Raw genomic sequence first — 26,851 nt, 5'->3', positions numbered from 1 at the left:
GTCTACCTGCCACAGCTCCCCACAGAATTCATCCGCCTTGCTGGCCACTGCCAAGCTGCATGAATTATTCCACTGGCAGGAGCCCATTTCTGCTCATCACCTGCACCAGGGCCCCAGAGCTCCTTCCTCTTACATGCAAGTATCCTTGCCACATATTGTGGTGGCAAAAGTCACTTCATGGGAAGGGGCTGTGGTAAAACATAAATAAATACTATGGGTATGCATTACTTACTGAGCAAACAGAGCCAAAAATCAGATCCCTTTTTCCTCTTAATAGACAGCAGCGTTTCCACAGCACTTGGCAATGCTAGATTATTATTCTGGCATTTAATTTATTCAATATTGGATGGATGTTTTAAACAAAACAATCAGAACATTTGCGCTTCAGAAGAGGAACCTTACCTTCATGTAAGTCACAAACGCAATCCCTGACATATATGGCATTATATAAATAAATGAGGATTTTGACATATAATAAAGTGCCTGGAAAAACTGTGCCAGTTTCCTAAGGAAGAAAACGATCCACGAAATACTCACATTCTAGCAATTAAAAAAGGAAAAAGAAAACAAGCCACAGTGCCAAGTCACCTGAGCTTCAAACTTGGAATCAGATATATTAAGCACACTTCCAAAACCAGAACAAGAATGTTATATAGGAAGTGTGCCCTCCAGCCAGAAGAAACACTGCCCTCAAAGCTGACAACACAGCTGGCAAAGGGAGCGGATTAAGGAGCCTCACGTCATAGCTTTGATTTTTACCACTAGAATAAGGACCCCGTTAGCATTTTGTGCCTGCTTCCCAAAGATTCAGTCAGCAACAAATGGCAAAGGAGGACCGGTTCTTTCCCACTTTTATTGAACTACTGCATATCTTACCTATTAAAATGAAAAATGTTGAGCAGAGAGGCAATAACAACACATGCAGGGACCCAGCTTTTAGAAATTCCACAGGACTAAGGGATTTTGTGGATGAGATGCCTGGCCACAAACTTTCAGCTGCAGTACAGTCCCTCCCCTCCACCCCCCAAAACCCCAGCAACCCACTGCCCACACTAAACCCGCACAACTTTTTCTGATAGACACAGGAAAAAACACAGCAAACCCAAAACCACCAGGAACTGCAGTTTTTCATCTTTATGTTTCTCCCCCCCCCAACGCTAAACATGATTTGCTACATGTCTTGGACTGAGCCTTTTACAGTCTCCCTGACTCAGAAGCAAGCTTTTATTAACATATAGGTCTGGAAGAGGTATACAGGGACATGCTAGGCAGCATTTAAAAACCCCAAAGTGTGGTTCCCCCGAAATATACTCAAAAATTGTATTCAAGTTTGTTATTTTATTATCCAAGCTGGCTTTCAGAGCAGCCATAGGTCTAATACCCAGAAAGTTAACTATATGCCAAGTTTCTTCAAATACCTCAAAATGGGCAAAGAAGTCAGCAGATTTGCCTTAAATCTGAACAAAAGGTAGATCTAATGCCAGCAAAAGTCACTACAAAAACGTCTACACAGCCCAATGAAGTGCTATGCAGAAACACCCCTGCTTGTTCTTTCAGCCTTTTGCCTTGTAACACATACGGGTGGTTCTCCCTGCCAACCAGCCCTGCTTGGAACTCCACATGGATTATTTACCTTGCCGGGAGGAAAACGCAAACCCACAGACTCAAACCCAAAGCAAACCAGAAAAGCCAACAAAAAAAGACCCACACACCTATCAGCAAGAGTCCTGCCACTGTTTGCAACAGACTCAGCCAGGCCCATAATAACTTAATGTATCTTGGATGCTGTAAGTGCAGTAAGGGATTTCTTCTTGGTTTCAAAAAGAAAGACCAGGGGAAAATACGACTGCCATTTACTGACATTAGTGACTCTCTCCCCTTCCCACTGGATTGCTTTCTGATAATCCTACAGTGAAACAATCTATTACAAGGAGCTATTCTCTCAGCGATACCCATACATTTTGTACTGTTATTTGATCACTAATAACTTCTCCCTAGCAAGCTCCTTGCTCAGCATGGAAAAATAAACAGCAGAAACCCCCCAAACTGTATCTTACTGGTAACTGATACCTTTAAAACACAGCTTGAAGTGGCTGTGGTGCTGTTCTACTGGTTTACCACACAAAAACATATATATCCATCTACCATATCCATTGACTTTTAGTGAGCTCCCATGTCAGTGGTGGCTTTGTTCAGGACTTTTTTCAAACACAATCCTGTAAGTTTGTACAGACCTGTAGAGGCCATGGACCCTTGGGATGACACATGATGAAATTAAGCTATTTAATGAGCCATAGGGAATAAAATACTTCACTGAAACAGACTGGTGTTCCCTGTTTGCCTTTAAAGCAAAAATTAGCAATTGCTGTGTTCGAGTGCAGCATCACAGACACTGCTTGAAATCAAAAGTGGTTTTCACTACAACCAGCCAACAGCCAAAGACAGGATCAAAAGCCACTTCTTGTGTTGTTCTGCTTTGTAATGAGATCAGCTTGATTGGCAATGTACCACTATGGAATGGATGAAGATGATGTTAAAACACTGGCCTCAAACAAAGTTCTGCCTTGATGTTCAATAAAGAATACAGAATCCAGTGTTGAGTGCTGCTTTCATGCTGTAGGCAGCTGAGGTGATGGTTTTCAACTGGTTTGATACCTGGCTGTGACTCATCCCTCCTGCATTTGTCTCACAGAACACGTAATTTGCAATCAGTCAAGAAGAACACCAATTAGGCGAAGTGTTTTGCCATTGAGTATCTCACTGCACCACTAGACCTAAGGTAAGAATGTTGTATCACACACAAAGAATTGTCATTTTAGTCCCCGAGCAAACCAAAAGAACTTGATTATAAAACAAGTAATCCAACAATATGCAAATATAGCATTCCATTTAAAAAATAACCAGTTAATCTGCTTTTGCACCAACATTCTGAAGTTTATACAATCATAAAAATTGTCTTAAGGAGGCATTTCATTAATCTCTATATGGCGTTTAAGCAGCTGTATTTATTTCTCTTAAATAGCATTGCTCAACTCTAGGTACTATCTTTCTACAAGAGAATGAAGCAAAAACATTACTGTTCTGGAGCTGGCATAGTTGATTCTCAGTTAAATGCAGAGAGTTCAACGAGAAGTTCTCTGAAGTATCAGAGGAAAATTCAGCCAGATGGGAATACAGGGGTTTTATGTCAAAAACCCACAGTGAAAATGGGACATCAGAGTAAGACCAACTGGTGAGTAAAAGTGAAAACATAAATGACACTTTTAGTTTTATTCTCTGAAATGTGACTCCAGCCTCAAGATCTTCATGGCATTTGCTACGTTTTAGAAACTGCTCATTTGGGCAAGTGGGAGCTGTTGATTCACCGGCCATTGCACTGACTACTACTGCAATCCACTGCAACGCTTAGGGGTTCTTCTGTCTATAGGCAGAGTAGCAAACACGTTAATTGTCAATTTGGTAAGATTTATTAACAGACAGGATTTGTAGATATCTCTGATGCCCACAGGCATTGTTCATTTACAAAGAAAAATGTGAGGAATGGGTTCTTAAAAGCATTTTCAAATTACAGCTGATTTCACTCAGAGCGAGGGTGGAATTCTAAACTCCATCAACAAAACACATAAATGGTAGTGTAAGATACTTTAAAAGTGAAACCATTAATTTCACTGTCATACTTACAGAGGGGTACAATTTAACATGTGGGCTGATCCTCTGGATACCTGCATATTGGAACATCTGGATACCTGGTGGGCAGGATACCCAACAGAAAGGAATTCCCTAGTACTTCTACATTCAAAGTGGAAGACTTGAATCTTCTCACATACACCACAGTATAGATTTGCTTCAGTTTGAAATTTCAAACAAAAAAAAGACATTAACCACTGTGTGACACATTCAACCCTCAAGAGAGCAGGTCAGAAGTCCTAGAAGCAATGAGTAGATAATTGCATGTATCACAACAGCATTTGCAATTCCTCCAGAGAACACATTTATGACACTTTACTGTCTTCATCTTGTTTACAACTATCATGTTAAAACAATAAAATAACTTACCACTAGGGTTAAAAGCCATGCAGCAAATAGGCTTTTCGTGAGCAGGGAAGTGGGCCACAATACCATCACTATCAGAGTCCTCACTGACAAGTACCTGCATAATATTAATAGAGATAAAGGAAGGTTAGAAAGTAAAAGTACACCTAAGAGAAAATTTCAACTTAACCATATAGGAATGGTTTTACAAGACAGATACAGTGGCACAAATTAGCAATGTTAACTACATGTGAACTAAATACAACCTTCTGTCTTTTTTTCAGATAACGAGACATGAGACATCTCAAATAACCTACTATTAAATAGACAAGATCATGCACTTTACACCTGGATTTCCTATTTATTTAGCCTATTCAAATAAGGCAAAATGGAAAACCAGTACTGTTTTGAAGTAGTAATGGCTGAATAGAAGTTTATTACAAAAGAAGTCTGTACGCAGTGCACCAGGAAGCTGCATTTGCTTCCACTGCTGTTGGGCACTGGATGAGCTTAAAGGTCCCTTCCAGCACAAAGCAGTGTGGGATACTGTGATCATTACTCATAACATGGGACAGGAGCTCCTTCAGCGCTCGCATGGAGCAGAGCTCTCATTCCACCAGGCTCAGCAGCATCATGCAGTTGGACTAACGTAAGGAGGATCAGTGTCATTCCTCTGAAGAGCACGCATAGCTCTCTAGCTGTAAGCAACACATGATTTTCCTTAAGCAATAACAAAAATCACATAATGGAAGGAAAAACAGGAGGTTGCATAGACTTTTTCAAAGAAAAGGGAATATTTAACTATTACATAAATCAGCATTTTCTTCATGAGGATTCAAAGTATACATAGGATGGAAAAACAGACCCAATACCCATAAAACTATGGCCTCGCTTTCCATCAGCTACACAGGCAGGAACACTACAGCTTGCATCCTGCTAACACGTGGTGACAGACTTGAGCTATCTGGATTTCCAAACGACACAAGAAAGGCTAAGGACTAAGAGCACGCATGAAAGCAGCTGCATTGCTAAACAAGAATCTGATTAAATTGCCTCAATGGACATTGTGACAGCATTGCAAAGGTTAAAAAAGGTATTACAAAAGGTTAAATAGTTCTGCTGTTGTAAAATACCTGATTGTGAACAACAAAGATAATTAAAAGGTAGGAGAGAGTTTTCACAGCAGAAGGAAATAAAGGGGAAAAGGAAATACCTGGCCTGAAATGTGTTGTGCAACATCTTCTGAAGGGAGGGACAAAGGACGAGCTTTTGGTTGTCTTAAACAAAAGGGTATTTGAAGTTGATAAAACCACTTGGCCCAGTCAAAACCAAAGCTGATTGTGAAGACACACAAAAGGACCTCCAAAAGAACACAGTATTACCAATGTCTAGTTGTATGGAAAGGGAAAATATATCCTTAGGTATTTAGAAGAGAACCAAAAAAAAGTGTGAACAAAGCATATGCAAGAGCTGTAAAAGTATTTTAATTCCTTGGTTTCATCATGTTAAAGACTAAATGAAATAAACCAAGGAGAAAAATCTGTCAGGAAAGGACTTAGTGAAAGGGTTTCTGTGGTAAGCAAAAACCACCTTCTTAACAAGAGAGTGCAAAATTTCCCATTTCAGGTTCAGAATAATTTGTCTGCTGCTTCCAAAACAATCTGAAAGGGTTTTAATACTTCCTATTCCTAACTGATATCAGAATAATTTGAAGATATTTTTATGCTTCAAAAAGAGAAATCATCTTTAAATGTTTAAAGAAGTCACGTAATAAGGATGAAGAGGCCTGCGCTTGACTTACTTTAAACATTCAAATTACTTGGCACTGTCACATAAGCACAATTATGGTTTTGCTTTCTGTTGTCAGCATTTCGTGCTTATTCCAGAACCACTAACCAAAGGGTCTGGAGACCTTCCTAAGAGCATTTCAAAGAAACACTGTTCTTTCCTCAGCTGATATAAGCTGTACTAAATAATTCCTATAGATAATCTTTTTCACTTTTAGGTAACTTGGTCTTATCCTTAACACTTCGCCCTAGTTAAACATACACAGTAATGATAAAGTAACATCATAAACCAGCTTCAGGTGGTTTTAAATCTAGTCTGCTAAACAAAAGTGTTTCACCCATGAACGTGTATGCACCAACAGTATCTAAAATGATTGCTAAAAACAGTGATGTAGGATATTTCACAGGCATCACCTTCTACAGACAGATTAATTCAGCAAGGCTTTTCTGTATTAACTAATGATAAATGCTCCACTGTTATCTCTGCAACATAACCCCCTATTCAATGGACAAGAAACACTCTGGATGGTAAGATGACCTTTAAATATTTTCCTTCTGGAAATATGATACAAAGCAAAAATGCCACAACATTAAAAACTGTGAAACACCTCAGACATTCCAATTTGTGACTACAATAAAGCCCAAACCTACTATTTGTATGCTATGCTGACTGGTTCCATGCTTTTAAATGCTTTTTCTCAAACACTGCTTAACATTATCTTCCTGGAAAAACACCCTTTGTGTTTCATCTAAAAGGACTTCTCAAAAATCTTCACTTTTCACTGTAAAAGCTGATGTTCAGGTACAGCAAACCAGTCCTTGCTTTGGCTTTCTCCTCTGTGTCAGAAAGACAAGACCATCTTGTTGGCATAATGTCCAATAAGGAAAGAAAAGCAACTGTGAGCTTGTAGAGCCTGAAAACCTTTGCTTGCCACCACACCTGGCTCATGCAGAGCTTTCAGACTCAAACTGAAAGATGTCAGTCTCCAAAATCATCACCCACAAAAGCCTGGAAATCCCTGGACAGCACACAACCTGAAACTCGGGTTGTGATGGCGCCGCACCACCTCCTTTCTTCCCTGTCAGTCCCCACCAACTGTGGCCACAGAATGGAAATACTTGCTTCTGAGGCACACATGGAAACAGCAATTGTTTGTGCAAGTTAAGAAGAAGTCGAAAAATGCTCTTCAGCTTTTGAAAATCAATGTGAAAAAATAAATCCTTGTGGAACAGAGAAGGGAAGAGCTTGGCTTAAAATCACCAACTTCTGTTTAAATCTTGAGGCTGCACTGATGGATTTGTCATGTCCTCCAGTGGACTGCTGGGGAAAACATACATCACCTTTTACAGTTTCAACACTACAAAGGAAGGAGGGAGGAATAAATCAAAGGAATTACAGCAGTTGACTTAACTACATCATAAACCAAAGAAGACCCTCTTTGGAAATGCCCCTTCCAAACCTGCCGTAAAACAGGAGCCCGGCTCACACGCCAACTTAAAGCTTGCAGAGCTTTAAAATCATAGTATGATTTTCACCATTGTATGTAACTTAAGGAAGACAAAATTATGCTGGTATAACACAAGATGCTTTATACTGGAATAGAGATCTTTAAGCAGACATAACTACCTCAGTACAAGAGGGTTTATATCGTTTGGATAAATCAAACAGCACAGAATCCATGCAGAGGATGGAAACCAGAGCAGTGCAGTGATGAAGGAGTATCAAAGGCCTCTGCCACAGAGGCTTCACAAATTTTAGAAACCACTTCTTGCAAAAGATGAAGTGGAAGATGCTACCTGAGAAGTGTTGGAGAGAACAATGTCCATAGGCTAACAAAGGGCCCATTCAATCGATACCGACACTGTACAACTCGTTCCTTTTGGCCAGTTTATGGTTTCTTACCACTGAAAAGAGCAGAGATGGAAATTTTTCTTGGAAGTGAAACCAGCAGTACAAATTGCTTAACAACGCATGCAAGTGCTGTCAGAAAGCTCGAAGGAAGCAGCTCATTCAGCTTCCCAGCACACGCTGCAGACAAAGCCCACAGGAATCCTGAGGCTGCAATCTTTATCATCCCAAGTAGGCTTCATTCCCCAAGGTGGTGGCCTCCAGTCGCTCTTCTATTAAAAGACCTTACGAATTCTCTCATTGGAAAAGTTTCATAAATCTTAGCATTACCTTTATAACTGCACAGTCACTGAGGGTCACGAGGATGCTCAACTATCTTCCTCATAGAGTTCCCTACCATTACAGGGAGAAACACCATTTTAAGAACAACCACCACCAAGAAACAAAGGCTCTTGTACCAAGATGGCCTTGCAAAGAAGCACTCAGTCTACTCCTGATACCCAAATAGTACCTTATCAAGAGAGCTGCAACACTATGTTCAATAAAAGGCTGCCCAGCTAAGAGAGCCAGTAGCTGGACACACAAAGCCGATGCTGCAGCACTGAAGCCAGCTCTATGAAGTTCAACAGCACACTGGAGTTAATCGAAGATGAAGCAAGCCCTCTTTATCTCACTATGAAAGAGAAAGAGACAACACACCTAGGGGATCATTACATTTACTATCAGAAAACAGTGTTTGCTTTGAGGGCATGAGATAGCTGAAGCCAAAGCTTTTTTCTCCTGTGCCATATTTTTCTTCATTCATTCTATTTTCCATACTGCTGAACAGAAGCCACTTGTAATTATGACTTCAATTATTTTAATCTTTAAAGGCAAATTACACTACTTATCCCAGTAGAGACATGTTTTTAAATAAAACATGGAAGTAACACAAATACAAACGGACACAAATCTAATCAAGCAGGTCCTACTCTTAATAAAATTAAGAAAGAATAATCCCATCATCATAAAAACGAATAGGTTGGGCAATATTTATAAATCTGAATAGTATATAATAAAGAGATCTTTGTATGTACACTCATTAAGACCTGCATTGATTTAAATAGCTGAAGTTAGGGCAGTGTTGGCCTCAGTTCCTAAGCACAAAACCCACCCCTTTCACACTGACACCCCCCCCCCCCGTTAGCCTCCCCCCAACTTATAGCTAAGGTCAAACATCAGTGGAAAAGGGCTAAAAGTGATAGATCTGTGGCATTAACTACTGCACTCCTTTTAATAGAATCCAGCATAAACTCAAACCAGCCTTGTGCTCAGCCTGAACCATTTATCTGAGACAAAAATGTCTTTTTGACAAAAAACAGATCCCCTTTAATAAAAGTAAGGCAGACAGTATTATGCTCTGAGGGAATCCTGTTGCTCTTTTTATATTTATATATAAAAAGGATTCTTCTGTAATACACGTAGATATAAAAAGTGAAGAAAATTGATGCCAAATATATGAGCATCAGAACATCAGATTAGCCTTTGTGAAAGCTGTTCTCAAAATAAAAGCACTGGTGTTAATGACAGTGAAATTACACGTGTAGTTAAAGTTTTATTATTGAATTTGCTTTATTCTTTTAGCTTCTTTTTGCTTCAGACCAAAATTTCACAACAATTCCTGCTCCCGATAAGCAACTTTATTTGCTTCAATCGTTATTAACTCCTTACTAAAGGAAAATGAACTTTTGAAACTGCAGCAGTCTCCAGGGTTTTTTTCTGAAAATTCCTTCTTAATGCAATAAAAAGTTAATAGGGAACAGGAAAAAAAAAAGCAAGCACCAACCACATTTGAAACCATGAAAAGATCAACATGCCATCTTGGGTTTGTAAGCTGTTTCTTAAAGATTTCCTCAGGTATTTTCCCGAATCTTGGATGAGCTGTGAGAGCAACACTCATCAATCACAGCGCTCTATCAAAAGCCCTGAGAATCGAGTTTTGGATTTTCAAATGACCACATATTTCTCTGTCAACTAAATGTTAGATGTTTAACAGATTTACATTCAGGCACAAAGCTGGCGACTTTGGAGAGAGGTCATTATTGCAGCCTACATGTGGGTGGCCGAGTTGATGAATTAATTAAGAATACAGAAACAAAGGTCGAAAGAATATCATTTTTCTTTAAAACTCAGGCCACTAAAGGCTTACACATTTAATCTCGATCACTGAAGAAGAGGACATCTGCACAGCTTTTGTTTTATCCATTTCCACTAATTGTCGGATTCAAACAAATAGTCACTGCATCTAGCTGAAAAGTTCGCTCACACTTCATCAGAAGGCAGTTTAAACAAGCACACAACCTTGTTAACATACTTGGGCTTGCCACAGAGTTACTCGGGCATCTTGATAACTATTTTTACTCCCTTTACAAACATATCACGACAGCCAACTTCAATAATTCTACATTCCTTTGCATTTCTTTAACTGTCTCATAATTCACATTTTCTTAACGTGCCACTGATTATGAAAGTAGGAGCTATCATACAAAGAACTGATGGGTATGAGATTTTACTACTGGATCTACATTCAGAAGGCTTATTAAAAAGATTTTCCCTACAGATTTAATCCTGCAAGATTACATTAGAAGATTTCTTTGGTCTTTAACTGTGTATTTTTCAGTGGTGAGCGAGCAGTTCGACCTCTGCGCAGTACATTTAATGAAATACACTGAGCTCCATCTCACATTCTTTATATTGCTACCTTTTAAATGGCAGATATAATAAAAACTGGGGAAAACACAGAGCTGTAGTTAGTCCTTCTGGCTTATGTCCAAAATATGTTCCTTAATTATCCTACTGGCAAATAAATCTGTATGTCTGTACACACGCACAGAGCAGCTCACTCCTTTAAAACCTGTGTTGCTGTGCTCAAGGTAAACGGATAGGCACATGCATCATTACTCTGCAAGCCTTCACATAGATATACTTAATAACAAAACCTCAACTGCTTCCCCACTGAAAAACAAGTCCTTATTTCTCCTTCAAAAGGACCCATTTGCTCGCCTTAAGATTTACTGTCCTCTTCTTCCATTTTCTTTCTCTTTTTAAAACAGATTGCTTCCATTTATTTTTACTATTCATTACCTTAATGACATATTTTATCACTTAGAAATTTCATCACAACACCCAAATTCTTAGTCAGGCTATGCAGATAGATAGAAATCTTTAGTGACCTGAAGGAGGTGAGGTACTCCTCTTACATTAGGAGTTCGCTGACGATAAGAAAACAACTCCTTTCTGCTTCTGAAACCCCATTTACGATCAGGCTGACAACCTCTGAAAACCATGCACACACACACAAGTACATTTACATAGTTGCCAGAAAAATCTCTAATGAAAGCGATGCAAGGCTTTCAAACTATTAATGCAGCCCAGAAAACACAAGTTGGCACTACTAATTCTTGTGGTGTCCCAGACAGTTTAGGAAGACTGATGCTTGTAACGGGCACTGCCATCCACCAGCATCCCTATCCAAGCAGCAGTGAATATTCCAAACCAGGAGGAAGCAAGAATGCCACCAAGTGCCTCTTTGTTCCCACCCAGATCTCTTATTTCTCCCTGGAATCTGAAAACTGGAATTATAAACCAATAATTTTAGAAAAATCACTGCCACACATCAGCAAGAAAACTGAGATTAAACTATGCCATGCTGCTGAACAGCACACACTTCAACACAGGTGAGGCTGAATGAACTCTGCATTACTCAATCTGCTCAATCACTCTTTTATTTCAACCACCATGGCAGTAACAGTGCAGTTTGGATGACCACTACCAGCAAACCAATTTACCACAGAGGAGTAAAACAACTACAGAAATTAATACAATGAGGAAAAACCTGTGTGGCTCAAAGAGCCATAGAGATTTCAAACCAGCACAATGCTCAGCCACGAGTTTATAGTGAAGCCTACGAGCAAGCACATTTAGCTCAGTGAAACGACTCACATCATCTAAAGGTCAGGCTTGCTAAATTGCTTTCCTGAGCTGAAGCTTCACTCAGTTATGCTATAAAACCCAGCCAGGGCTGCCCAGCCAGCACAAAGAGGTGCCATCTGAACTAGCATGCCATTTCTCACAGGTCTGCCTGCTTCTATCAGCACACAGACATAGGATCCCTGCCAGGCACCTCAGGACACAGCAGCTCACACAATTGCTAAAATCATGTTCCAATGGAACTGTGTGTGCAGAAACTTCTGTTCCTACCTGGCTGGAGCGATGGACAAGAACTCAGTGGGGACACATGACACTCCTTGCATCAGAAGGTTCTTTACTGGGGCAAGGTCCAAGAAGAGTCTTTATTCAACCCATGTACAAACTGTATTTGGTTTTAATCAACTTTCCTTTTGCTAAATGCACATTTCTGTAAGAACTGATTGTTGAGAAATCTTCTGTACCACGAAATTCTAACAATGCAAATGAAAGATGATTTGATTTTTCCTGGAGAACCCCCACCCCCCCCAACTAGAGCTAGTCCTGAGAGTAAGTCTCAGCACTGAAAATAAGTGATGAATTTTAAAACTCCAGATGACAACAATAGGAATGCGAGGCACAGAAATAAACTCGGGTATCTAACTTAGAGCCTCCTCCCCTAGAGATTCAAGACAAAAATTATTTCCCTACAACTGATGGCTTATTTATGTTACAGCAGCACTATTTGGACAACGCAAGCGTTATCATTTTTACAACTACTTTTCCATAGTGCCCTTTAGGCTTGATAGCTCCCTACTATTGCTAAGGTCAGAGGACAAGTTCATAAAACCTCTAAATCATACATAACAAGACTTAAAAACCTAAGATACATCTTCTTTTTTCCCCCTAGGCCCATGCAGAAGAATCAAAGCCCAGACAATGACCACCACAAGTAATGACCGCATTAAACACGGCTTCATGAGAAATTGATGAAGCAAAATTTCTTTCTTTCTTTTTTTATCTGGCAGTATAAGAAGAGCCAAAAGAACCTTTTTTTTTTTTTCAGGAAATGAAAACAAACCCCAGTAGCCAAAAAAAATCAGTGATTTTAAGACTTCAAGATCTTAAGTAAAATACATTCCTTTTTTTATTCTCCTCTTTTTGCTTTTTCTCCGGTTTTAATTTTGCAAGAAAAGGCCGTTAACATTATATGAACAATCCACGTTCAATGTAACATTACTTGGCTAAGTACTTCCACAGCTAGCTCTCAGGAACAACCACAGCTCAAGCAGCAGACTGGGGTTTTTGGTTTGCTCGGTTTCAAGTAAGATATTCTATTTTCCTTTCGTGTAAGAAAAGAGCTTCACTGCTGATTTGTCATTAATACTTAGTAACTTACCTGCAATAAGCATCATAAAAGTAGGGGAAAAGAAAAGAAACTGTTTTTCCTTTTTCTAAATTCAATAAATGTGAACATTAGTCTGTTTTACAGCCTGGTTACACAATAATGCAGTGCATGGGAGTCCTGCAAAAACACCCATTCCAGGACCAGACACTTCAACATTACCTGATTGTCAGAAACAAACAAACAGACGCGGCTATCCCCTCTGTCCTAAGGACACCTCAAAACAACTTCAAGTTTGTGTGATAACGGCATGGATCTTTTAACAAATGATTTTGCCTGGCGCACTGTCCTGTGTGTTGTTAGTACGAGAGTACATAGCATATCCCTCACAAACCAGCATCGTACTTGATTACACACTAGTTTTGAAATGTCTGTAAAATCAGAAGCTTTTATACTGAATATCCAGCTCCACTCATCATCTTTTTTAAACTGGAATTCAACAATTCACCGTATTTCTAAACACCCACATTTTCCAGACACATTCTATATTAATAATCAGACTACATATACATTTCAACTGATCAGCATAAATCAACGTCAATTATGAACAAGTGTTAGCGAGACAGAATGTGACACTTCACACTTGATCTTGTCAAAGTGTCACATAAATATGTTCTAAGGACAATATATATTCTGGCTTAATTTCAGTCCCAAATAGGACTTTATCACAGCTGCGTGTGTCTGTAAAAGTTTTTGACCTAGCAAAAATCTCATCTATTTTTCATTTTGTAAAGCATAAACCACATTTTCCTGCGATGTTTCTGACAACGAACGCACATTCTGTTTCGGTGCACACTGTATTACCTGCCCTTCTGCAACTGTCTCTGTGTCAATGATGGTGATGATTCCAGGCACCAGAGGACTTCGACGGATGTTGCTATGAGCTAAAATTTCTTCTTCAGTTGCTCCTGAGGGCAGCGTCCCTGTCAGCTGTGTAACTACTTTCCCAACCATCGTAAGTCCAGTCTTTATCGTCTATAAAGAGAACCAATAAATAATGTTTAAAGTTGGTTTATGGATCTCTCTTGATTTTTTTCTCAACAATATGAATATACAGCAATATGACTCTGCACACCAGAAGCAGACAAAAGAAATATTTTAATAAGTGATGCATAGGCTGCAAAAGCCTGTACAGAAAGAAACAGCTTGAAAAAATTTAGCATCCTATTGATTTGAAGTATTCACCTCTATTTTGCAATTTAGCTTCCAAAACAGTCTTAAAAAAAGAAATATTTTAATGTTGTCTAAATGTTATTTCTTTCTTTAACATCGTTATCTACTTACTCCAAGAGGCACAGAGCGTAGATAGTTATAAGAATCACATGGAGAAACCAAGATGAGTGTGTGCGGAGGGCAGCGTTACACACAGAAATACTTATAGCCGCTAATGCTTAATGCTGAAATAGTTATGTCTTCTGCACAACTGCAAGAGACATGGAATTGGGCCTTTGATAGATATGAGAGACACATTGATTCGTTTCTCAGCAGTTATGCCTCTTGCAGCATTAAAACTGAATATGGGACTGAAACCCAGCAAAAGTACGAACGCCATACTCCAGGTACTAGAAAGGACAGCTCTGTACAAAGTAGACCCATATCCCATTACAAACAATGTGACTTTCCACAGTCCGCATGTTTTCCAGATGGGGGTTTCAAAACATATTCACTGCACCAGCTTTTATAATCTAAAGATGCTGAAGACTGGTTTTATGCTGTTTGATTTTATGTGGAGAAAGAGCAAGGGTACCCACAGTGGGAGAGGCAGAGATTTAAAGAAAAACAACCCAAACTACAACGTTAAACATTTTCTCCTTGAATCAAGGACTGCGCCTTATTTGCCTAGAAAGAATTGAGCTGATTTATTATGCAATATAAATAAGAAATAGCAAAAGAGATCAGAACGGAATGACACTGTAAGAAGCCAATTCTTAACTAAAAAGACAAGCTAAGCTGCCTGCTAAATTGAAAAGGAAAAAACCGTACGCATCACAGGCTGAAACCAAGAAGCAGCCACAAATCAATTGCAACTGCTTTGTTTAGTGCTAAAATCTCAAACTGCAGTGATTAGAAAACACATTAGTGTTCATCAATTAGCAGCCAAACGTTTGTTTTAATAATTCATAGGAAATGACTTACACAAAGTCTGTTAGTGTGTTGTCAGGAAAACCTCTGAAGGGCCAACAGAATTAGGCGCCACACTGTATTGATGGCAAGATCTAGCCAGGAAGCCTGATTAACCTCTGAGATGCCTCAGCTGATGTACTTACCCCATTAATGCTAATGGAGATACTACCACTTAAAATCGAGCCGTGCCTTTATCACAGGAATGTCTTTGGGGTTTAAAGTCTTTAGTAATATCCTGCCATTTGTTTCTTATTATTTCTTTTTATACTCAGAGACAACAAATGAGAATAAAACTAATTTTAACAGCTGCAAATTCAGAAGACTGAAAAACATAATGAAGCAGATAATGATATCCAAGGGACAGATCTAAGCCAGCCCCAGTGCCATCGCAGGAATGCATTTCAACTTTCCTTACAAAACCTGACACGGCAGTTTTCTGGCCAATAGATAAAATCATATAAAATGATAGTTTACACAGCAGGAAAGAGAAATCAGTATAGGAATACTATATGGCAAAATACTATGTGGCAAGTTAAAAGACCAAGAATTGTAATTGACCTATTTTAGAAAGTATCTTTAATATTATAACAACAGAAATCAGATGACAAAGTGCCCATTATAAATTCATAGCGCTCCAGCAAAAAAAAATTAACATGCTTATCTAGCAAAATGAATTAGTGCTACACGCTAGACTGTGACTGCGGGACTACTGGGAAGGAATAGGTGAACAAAGACGTGGCCGGGGCCATTAGCTCAGAAATATCAGTGCAAAACCATTACGGCACTCACTGCTTTGTGCTATGTGTATATTTGCAAAAACTTCCCTGGTAATCTTTAACCTTTCCCATGCCATATCAGCTGTCCCCTCTATCCATTAGAGCTAATGACCTTGCTCTCACATAAGCTGTTAGTACTCATTAAGAAGTTATCAGGTAACAAGAGAAAACAGATGCAGGCTTTGCTAAATCACTTTACCACTATAGGATTAAAAGATATGGAGAAAGAATCAACTAAAGAAGTTATGAGGTGAGAAGAACTTGGTTTATAATTTGACGCTAGACATTTGACAGACCAAATACATTTTAAATGAAATAGGTTAAAGTCTGCACTGTCCCAGTTCCTTTGCCAATGATGGGAACCTGCCGATGCAAACTTCTTTATAAATGAGAATATTTGATCCAGTTTCTCTTGTAAGCAGCAATGCACATTGTGCACACACACAAGTTATATGGATGCCCACATGTACACTATCTACTTAAAAATAAGACTCTTCACATTCCTTCAAATAGAAAGCCATATTTAATTAAAATACATGTACGCACTCATACCTCACCTAATAGAAAAATAAGTAGAATTTGAATTAAAACTAAAATGCAGTCTGTTCTGTTCCAACAAAGTTCATCTATTCTTCCAGTGACTAAACACTATTTTGTTCCTGTTTCTCGTAATAAACACATTTGACACGATTTATTTCTTTACAGATGAAAAATCTACAGAAAGCAGAAAGAGCTCCAAAAGACGTGCCCTGGTAGACAGCAGTATGCGGGGCTCGTGGTTAGCTTGAGCACAGCGAGCACACGATTGATTATAGATTCATGTTCAAACTAAATGTTTGCTGAAATGCTCGTGCTTCACAAAGATGTTTCCCTTCCCTGCTCTTGCTGCAGGTTCTGAAAAGAGATAGGATAGGGAAGAAACCTCTTAGGAAATTCACCTTAAACAGCACAGCCAGTTTGACCACTCAGATACGCTAGGATAGGGAAGGTCTGTGGGAGCACCCCTCAAGCAGAGAGTGAGCTGCAACGTGACTCAAGCAGGGACATGGTGAGAGCAAACCTCTCTTCAATGAGACAAAGAATTAAAAACAAGCATGGGGACATGAGAACATCTTTTTCTATTTCCCCTTCCTTGCTGCATCCAAGATGAATAAATACAGATAATTATAATGAACAATTTTACATTTGGACACTTATTTCAAACCAGTCACCTGAATGTTCTCCCATCACTAATACTGTTAAGTAATACCGGGGTTTATTCCGAGAAAGACATCCTACAGCCATTTTACTGTGGTTTTCAGGTAGAGTGAAAAGAGTCTTTACACTATGAGGAAGAATATCTTCACGGTTTTCAAACACATCCACTTCTCTCTTTGCTCAGGATTTGCCTGAATTGGAATCTTGACACATTTTCTATTCCCAGAAATTTTCTGCTTGGCCAAATTAAAGAAGTTATCAGAGCCTTTTAGAATATGAACAGCCAGAAAGGCACCAAACACATGTGAGCACATGAAAATAAGAGACTGAGCTGGAAAAAATGCATGGGCTTTTCCAGCAACAGCAGAAAGCAATGCTCTTGCAAGATGCTTCAATTCCATGTTCAAAATAAAATCCTTCCAGAAAGTACCAAAGCAAACGGGAAGAAGATATAAAGGATTTCTTCATAATGTCACCAGAATAACAAGAGTTTTGGCACCAGTAAACAACACACTCCAACACGATCACAATTTTGACCTTGGTATTCGCTACTCGGGTAACAGGGAGCTTCTGAGTATGAAGTTATTTGATTAAGGAAGAAATGTATTTGCTGCATCAACTGCAGCACACAGCAGAACCCCACACTGAGGAGAAACCCACCAGGACATTCAAAACCATTTCTCATCAAAGGGAATACCACTAAAGTAAATATTCTGTACTGCCACTGAGACCTTCTACAGAGGATCTGAAAGGTAATTCTCTAAAGTGATCCTGTTGAAATTACTCTTTTCTCTCAGCTTTATCTTTCTGCTTTATGTGAAGGTTCTTTCACTTCCTTCAATAAGAAACTGGAACCCAAAGAAAAGGCTGTAACCCAAGATAATCTGACAAAACAAGAACTTTTATGGAACCACTTCTGAACCAAAGAGCAGCAGTGCAGGGAACAGAAAAGGACATCCACTTTCAAAACAGCTAAAACCTCTGCTGATCAAAGCAAATGAATTACAAACCCTTGCAGGCTGATAAGATAGAACAGCAGTAGAGGTTTATAAATGAAGACTTACTTAAGCAAGGAGTGAAGTTTATGGTGAGGTAATGAGATGGGCAAAGACCAACAGATATCTGGGGTATATTAGTTGGCAACAAGACAGTCAGCATTTCAGTTATCAGAGATGAAAACAGGCTAGATAGTGAGCCACGATTCAATGAAATCAGTAATAAATCAAACATTTCAGATTTAGTGTTACACACTCAGGTATGAGTAACAAATTAACACAGTAAGGCTGAGGTATACTCAAATATTTAAAAACTATATTAGTATTTATCTGTTACAGCAACATCGCAGAGCCAGTAGCGAGCAAAAGCAATATGCTATACAGAATACAAAGTACTATAGAGATTGTGTCCTTACGATAATCTGTTTCCCTAACTTTCACTACCACCTTATCTCTGTGCAGAGGACAACAATCTTTCCTCTCCTATGACTATAACATTTTATCTTACTCATGCAACAGCAGTACTTTGGTGTTTGCATACGTTCAGCTTAACGTGGGATTTTCTGGATGATGATCCTTGCCTAGTACTACTTAGCAAGTAAGGTCACCATCATGGTCCTCACTGGCTTTAAAACCTAGTTATCCAAAGTCTTTAGGGCTAAGGGCTATGAAAGATCATAGAATCATCCTCTTTTAGATTTTTTTAGGCTGTTGAAACAGATTAAGCAGAATAGTGCTTAGTCTTCGATACCGAATGGAATGCTCTGACAATCACTATATGCTTTAAGAAAGCTTTGGCCTGTTTGCTCCTCTTCAGTTACGAGCAGGCTTGGCTTTGGCAGTACAGTGATCTGTTTGTAAGGTTTTACCACATCTGATCAAAACTGATCACGCCAAGCCAGTTGTTTTTTCAGTTATCTGTGCTGTAAAACCCATGTGATTGATGCTGAGATTGAAGGAGTTTGGGGAGATTTTCCCCTCCTGGTTTGGTTTTTTCCCTGCTGGTGAAAGTGCGCAAAGAGACAGAGCAAATTTCAGATGTCTTCAGAACAGCAGCAATTCAAGTTCTCCTCAGCAATGTACAAAACTTGTGATTTTTCTCCTCCTCCAGCCACAATGAGACAGTGTCCAACGCTATGCTAATAGAATATGTTTGTTTTCATGTTTTGTTTTCACATGAGATACCATGCCCTGTGTCTCTCTGTGGGTTCTTCTAACTGTTGTTTTCTTCAGTGACGCTGAGCTTTCTGTTCTGCGCTGTCATTTAATTCCTATTATTAGATTTGTTTTGTTGTGCATATCAGAAATGAAAAGGCTGGTGGTTACACTGAAAGCTTGTAATCAGCACGAAGTTTGCCAGACGGTGCCAAAACTCACTTTTGTGAGTGCGTGTATGTGAAAGAGGAATTACTTGGCAAAATGTTGCAGGCAAGTCCTTAAGGAAAGGAGGAGGTTATGGGGATAGTAAAACAACAGTTCTGTATACTCTTTGGCTCACTCAGCATTTTTCCAAGCCATGGTCATCTTTTGATACTATAAAACCCCAGACATTTCTCTGGAAAGGGAGGGATATTAGAACGTCATCTGAACTAAGAAACCTAGGCAGTGCAACCTTTATGTAAACAGCCATTAATAAACTCTAACCTTCAAAGAAAGCTGCCAAGTAATTAATTAGCTCCAGTGCTGCGCTGTCATCCTTCGGAGAGATTAAAACACATAATGCTAGTGTGATTGAGTCCAAAAAGCACCAAGCACTTGTAAAGTCAGTTTTCATGACGCTAAAGTCTAATAATTCACAAGGTTGATTTCTAATCTTGTAAGCTTATAATATTATGAACAGCCATTACGCAAAACCATTTTACTATGATTTTCTATTAAGAGGGGTCACTAATACAAATTGCTCCTTGTAACACATGAAATTTAGAACAGTCAGTTCAGAAGGACAGGAATACTTTGTGAAAAACAACAGCTACTCAGAGATCTGCAGGATCAGGACCTAAGGGCAGCATGTTTCTTACTGTGTTTTCCTCTCGTGTGAATGGGGAGGGGGGGGCGATGACACACTGTACAATTCAGCAGGGAAACCTAATAATTATCTTACATGCTAACCTCTCCCAGCAGCAGATGATGTACTCACTTTGGCAGCACTAATGACTGTGGCAGTGTAAGACTGAATGTTGTCTCCACAGGCTCCACCACGGGATTGATGGCATCGGATCAGCTACAAGAAGAAAGACAGCGACCGAGTAACTACTATTAAACTACACCAACCCATAACCCATTGCCATAGCTCTTATTTATCATGTACAGTGGTGTGTTTTTTCCTACAAATAGCAAAAAGCCCTGCTGAGACACTTAACCCCTTTTTATAATCTTCTGGGTGCCACCCAGACTGTCGCGTACTCAACTCCAGTTTTCAATTACAAGATGAGTAGTCACTAAGAATTCATAAACTTTGAAATGGTGGGATTTTTGGTCTGGCAGCAATACCACAAATAAATTTAAATAAATATAATCAAAAGCTTTAGCCATGTATATGTAACATTAAATATCAGACATTCTAAGAATCCGAGTGTGGCTTTCCCCTCCTTTTTATGACTAGCAAGCAAAGAGATGACAAAGGAAAATAGCTACTTTAAACTTCATGTTTAACAGAATGTACATGGGGTTTACTCTGTATTGCCTTCCTTCCAAATTAATAAATCAAAACAAGACTCTTTTACCTGCCATCAACCCACCAAAATAATGTTTGCCTTTGAATTCTAATTAACAATAGAATCTGTGATTCTGGCTAAATAAAATGGGAAAAGACCCCTATAGGTAATTGTTGTTGTACACAGAACATGCTGCCCATTTAACTGGTTTAGCTAAAAGAAAATTAAATATTGCTGTAAGATGCTTTTATTTCGATACTTTCCTTTCCTGCTTAAATTTCATTATTTAAATAAAAATAGCTAAACTAGGGAGAAAGGGGAAGTCCGCAGTGAATACAACTGGGAACACACAAGCCATTTAAATTCCTTCTGTGATAGAATTCTTTTGCTGATCAGTGGCTTACATATTTGGCAGCAGGACTTCCTTAAATTCCAGGCTGACTGGTTAAGTTTTACACCGAGCCACTTAGGCACAGCATTAAAGGCAAAGCAGGCCTGAATTTGGAGAGAAATCAGTTGTGCTTGAAAAGGTGTAACAATAAATACATTTCTCAAGTCTGCCTCTAATAATTTCTGGTTCAGCTCTAGAAACAGCTATTCCAGTCGCAGGTGGAAGGGAGAAAGAACATCTGCTTTGAAATAAAAATCAAGCATAAGGAGTTGAATTTAAAGTCTTCAAACACTTTAAATACACAATCATTTCTCTGGCCTAGGGCTGGGTAAAAACAGTGGCAATTTTTTTGCTCGGGCTCTATTTTCTTGCCTTCAGAAGTAAGAAAAATTGTGACAGTTTCATTTTTTTTCCCTAATATTTCCAGCAAATACATTAAAAAGTGGCCATTTGAATGTTATTTCCTAATCTCCAAAGTGCATTGCTCTGTTGTTTCAGAGAAACCCAGCGCCTCTGTCCAGACTCAGTTTCCTCAAGTAGAATTTAGGAATCCTCACGTGCCCACCTTTCAGAAGGGTCTATATTTAAGTGCTTTAAAATTTAAAATGAAAATGGGTTGATTACTGAGGGACCCCGCTGCTAACACATGTTGGGAGTGGTCTTCTCTGCCTGTGCTACTTACGTATTTCTGCCTTCCAAGTTCATGAGTTTAAATCAAATGTGCAGAGTGAAGACGGGACACGTATGAACACCAAAGCACAGTGTGGGGCAAAGATCAGGTCGCCATCGTTATGCAACTTCTCTTACAGATCATTTTTCTCTCATAGCTGTTTTCTGAGACTTTTTCTTCTCCTTATCCCCCCATATACAAAACCAGAATGGAATCTAGAACCAAAGAGACGTATTCTTCTAAATGAAACCTTTCCTTACCTTATTTTCTGCATAAGCAAGCCAGCGGCTTCCAAGCGCGATAGGGTTCATGTTTGGCCCTGGGCAAGGATAGCAGCCTGCAAAGTTTTAAAAGGCAACATTAAGAAATATCTTAATGACTTCTTACAAAGAATTTTATTTATTGCCAAGAAAACAAAAAGTCTAAACAAAAACCTTCCAATTGCCAATATCACTCAGTAAATGCTTGCATTTTTGTTCCTGAAGATAAGGCTGTGTTTAGAGGAGCTATTTTGAACAGTTAATTATGTGTAAATACTCGTTTCTCCTTATGTTTGCATTTTTTTAATGCCATTTCCATACAGCGGGTGAGGGGAATATTCAAGTTTGACTGGATTGGTTCTGTATATTCTCATTTTAATTAACTTGACTGACATCTTTCTGTTGGTCAACAGTTACAGTTCACTGCAAGCTCTTCCAGATTTCTGTGGTAAGAGAGGGTGTATTACGCTTTTGGTTTTGTTTTTAATAATTCTATAAGCAAGCTCTTAGCCTGTGAAGATACTTCTGCAACCACTAAACTTTACACAGGGAGAGAACTGGTAATTCCTTTCAAATCAGTGACAAAGTTTCCGTTGCTCACCTGCTTTTCATTACCCTTACATTATCATTAAAACCAGATTTATACGTGAACACAGAATAGCAAATGATTTCTGAGTATTAAAAGGTGAAAATACGTGTAATAGAAAGCTACTGAAAGTAACTGTGAACAAAAATACGGCAGGGCTTAAAATGAATTGGGCCCATGTTAACTGCCACTTAAAATATTAAAGTCTGAATTAAAAGACTAAATGAATTTTTAAAAATCTCCCCAAATAACAGCCCAGAATTAACTGTTAAAACTAAAAACACAGAATTTAAAATTCTAGAAAACGATCTGATAATGCTTGAACAAAACGAAAAGCTTAAGTAAACCACAACTAGAAGCAGCAAGGTGACTGTCACCCTAACTGCTGTTACTGTCCTATTCCCATGTCCTGTCTCCCCTCCCCTTGTTCTTCATCATTTTAGATTAAGCAATTTCAGACGGGTGGCTGCTCTCTCTACATCAATCTGTAACCTTTGCCTGTGTTCAGCACTCAAATCCTACTATTTATCTGAATTTCTGTATTCCAGCCCTGGCACTGCAAACACGCTGCGTGGTTCCAGCAGCCTGATTTCAGTGGCATCCCTTTGTCAAGGGAAGAGCCTGAAAGTTCAGATCCTGAAGTCCCAAGGATAAAGCCACAAACCTGTTTACTAATTAGGGCCCTGATAACAAGATGTGAGCTTGAGTGTTCGAAATTCAAGTAGTAAACTGGGACCATCAGCTATGTATGTAACATCATTTACTAGACTTAAATCCAGTCCGGTACACTAAAATATATATATATATATATATATGAAAAAAATACTGCATATGGGGGGGAGAATGGATGGAAGGAGGGGCCTATCAAGCAAACGGTTAATCTCCGTTTTCATCAGTTCTTAGTCTAATACAAACAATGTAGTAATTCATATTCTCTCACTGGTTGGCCAAGAAACAAACTGTTTAAAAACATATAGACATGTGTGTCTAATTTAAAGGAGCCCTGGTTGGCTGATCCTGCAGCAGAGGCCGAAGGAGCACTGAGATCAGGCAAACAGCATTTTAGAACACATACAGCCAACAACTGCAATTTATCACCTAATGTACTACACTGCGTTCTGAGAAGCAACATAAAGAAGACACAGCCACCTATGCTTCTATTTCCTCAAAGCCTCTCACGTTAGACTCTTGATACTCATCTGTCAACCACAGGGATAAAAAGCAAACCTATTCACCACCTTCTTCTTCCAAGTATCAGGGTCTTTTCGCACAGGTCCCAGAATGGTCCAGAAGATGTAGTGAGGATAACAGACTTTTCATTTAACGGCGTTATTTTAAATGCTTGCAAAACAGTGAGAAAGGCGTGTGGGAAGGTGGTTATTACAGCACGTAGGTGTAAGTTTAAATTGGCATTTGACAACACTGAAAGACACATTTGAAAGCACTTGGTCGGGCACGTGCAGAAACAGCTGCTCTCCTGTTCCTGCTGTCAAACATAAACAGCTATTTCATTTTTCTGAGTGGAGCAGCAAGGGTATTGCAAAATTTGAAAGATCATAGCAAGCTATTTCAAAGGTCATAAAGCAATGGAAGGAGAAAAGCAGCAATTCATCCAATTAAATCCATCTCAGGCCAGGAAAGCAAAACCAAGTGAGTATTTTGTAAGGCCTTATCGCTGCCTTGATCTCAGGAAGGAAAACGAATTCTGAAGAGATGATGCCACAATTGTTATTGCATTCCAGAAGTGCATAAAATGTGGGTAGCCAGAGCCTCTTAAGGAACAAAGCAAGTGAAAAAAGGTTGTGAATACAACCTTTGGTTGTAAATACAAACGTGTTCTTCCGATGACACTATAGATCAGGCCCAGTAAGGTTTTAATGCTGACTTCTGCTTCCGCAATTCTTAACTGGGTCAGTAAAGACATCCAGGTCCCCCAGACTTCATTTATTTCTTTCCCTTTATGTATGAAATATAGCATTAAAAGCTGTCGGATGATAGCCCTCATCATATAACTCTCTACAGTGAACTTTCCCAAACTTCCCTTGATTTCCCAAACTCTGCAAGCAGCTCGTAACATCCTCATGGCAGAAAACAAAGGAGTACCAGCATCAGAGATGCACTGTAGGGACAAAGCCCAAGCAATTCAACACTGTGAAACAAACTGAAACATCTTGCTTGGAAAATGGAGCTGTTCTCAATTACTTCAGTGAACTGAATTTAATGAAGACCTGCAAAAAAGTATTATTCAAAAATCAAAAATCAATCAAATCAAAGTCCCTTAGAAAAACTGCAACTGGCCTCACCAAGCCTGCTCTAGGTAGTTTGTTCCATAAACTGGACTCAGTCAATCAGACACAGCCCCACACACAAATCAGCCAATTCTAATAATAACCTCCACAGAGGTCAACAATTCAACTCGGTATTAAACTCTCTTCTCCGATACGAAGAACAGTGTAAAAAAGGAGCTATTTCCTCCCTTTCTTTTCTTTGCAAGTCTCTGCATTATGGAAACTTGCGGCGGCACAAGGATAAACAAAGGGTTATACTTTATGGGAAGGAAAAACAAATTGTTTTTCTGCTTTCCAAAAAACCAGCTGGAGTCAGCAGAACATCATCTACCAGGCACATGAAAAGACAGACCCAGCGTGACCCATCCAGCTCGGCCATCCAATCGTTACCAGCCTCACTCTCTTAAAGATTAACTTCCATCTCTACTAAAACTTCAAAACAACAGAGGAAAAATCCATCCTAAGCAGTAAGAGCAGCAACTTTAGCATGTTTACAATAGGAATGGACATAATGAGAATGCAGAACTAACTGTCAAGAAGACCAATGTGTCCAAGTTTTAATGACAGTATGGAGAGGTCATCCAAGAAAAGATCACCCAGGGAAAGTCCTTCCAAAAGTACAGCGCATCAAGCAAGTACTAAACAACATCTGATCTCAGAATAAGCTTTGCTGGGACTATCACCCACAAAAGCATAGGTGAAAACCTACTGAGGCCACAGTTACTCTCTCCCTCTGTGCTTCATAGCGGCCCACTGAGGAAAGGCACCACTCCAAAGCTGTGAAAGCCAAATAGGAAAATGCTATTTTGAAAACCTGAATCGAAGTGCAAGCTTTTCTGCTGACCTGATTATGTTCCTATGCCCAAGAACTCCAACTACTGCTGGCCTGGGCAGCACTGATGAGTGAGAAATGAGGTCTAGGCACCCTGCAAACAGGGACCTGGATAACAGCTGCGGATTTCATGGGCAGCACTCGGTAACTCGCATTCTGTGCCTTGGTTTTCCCATTTCCAAGATGCAAGTGTTCCCTATGCCAAACCGCACTGTAGGTAAATTCTTTAGCATTACAGTTCCTTAGTTTCTTTCCCCCTACTTAATTTTTTTAATACTTTAGTTATAAAATTATAATCTGAAATAAACACATCGTTTGTGATTAACTGGACTCGAAGATGGGTTTACCTCACTTGTTGCTGTGCTGACTTTCTATATTTGGTTTTCCTGAGAATACAGGAACCCTAGAAGTTACCTAAAGCTCTCCAAAAAGCCACTGAAATATTTGCTTCCTGAGGGAGCAAACAGAAGGCATGTTTATTTTACATTACATTTCAATTACTTTTATGAAAACCTCTACCACCCTTTGGAGATTCATATCAACACGCCCATAATAAAGCAAATCACCTCCTCTGCTCATCTCTGGAAATTCACACAAATACCCTCTTTTCTGACATGGGTCTTTCCATTGGGCTGTGCTCCTACAGCAAACGAAGGCTTCAGTCTTTCTCTTACATTGTTTTCAGGAAGCTCATCCTCTAGCTTCAGTAATGGCAGTGTGAATGCACAGACAGCAGCCAAGAAGAGAAAAGCAACACGTTCCTCTCCTCCCACTTGGCTTTTAAACAAACAGTGCATGGGGAAAAAATACTGTTAAGAGGCACAGGTCCATTAAAAGTCATTTCCGCTATAACACAGATTAAGCCAATAAATCACAAAACATGCCACTATTAGAACTTGAGCTGTTTCTACTGGGGCAACTCTTCATCAAGCTCCACAGCTTTTGCATGAGACAAAAAGCTAAAAAATATATACATACATATATAAGCCCATATATAAACCTAAAAGCCCACTGTGGAATGGAGAGTTGGGGCTGAAACACTGCAGGGAATCCCAATATC

At 39.2% G+C, this 26,851-nt stretch overlaps 1 protein-coding gene across 16 annotated transcripts in view; it reads right to left on the bottom strand.

Moving 5' to 3' along the window:
- Positions 1-26,851, bottom strand: part of BCAS3 (BCAS3 microtubule associated cell migration factor) — a 361,344-nt gene that overhangs the window by 269,985 nt on the left and 64,508 nt on the right. For all 16 annotated transcript variants that reach the window (XM_062617124.1, XM_062617125.1, XM_062617126.1 and 13 more), the window contains 4 exons: positions 22,086-22,162; positions 20,248-20,331; positions 13,823-13,993; positions 4,057-4,150 (listed from right to left, as the gene is read on the bottom strand). In XM_062617124.1, the coding sequence (XP_062473108.1) occupies positions 4,057-4,150; positions 13,823-13,993; positions 20,248-20,331; positions 22,086-22,162 (426 nt within the window). The remainder of the gene's footprint in view (positions 1-4,056; positions 4,151-13,822; positions 13,994-20,247; positions 20,332-22,085; positions 22,163-26,851) is intronic.

Source organism: Pezoporus occidentalis, unplaced genomic scaffold (genome assembly GCF_034315485.1).
Source record: "Pezoporus occidentalis ecotype Australia unplaced genomic scaffold, CSIRO_AGI_Poc_V1 ctg192, whole genome shotgun sequence".
NCBI lineage: Eukaryota > Metazoa > Chordata > Aves > Psittaciformes > Psittacidae > Pezoporus > Pezoporus occidentalis.
Note: the sequence above shows the minus strand (reverse complement) of the source record. Positions and strands in the feature narration are given on the sequence as shown.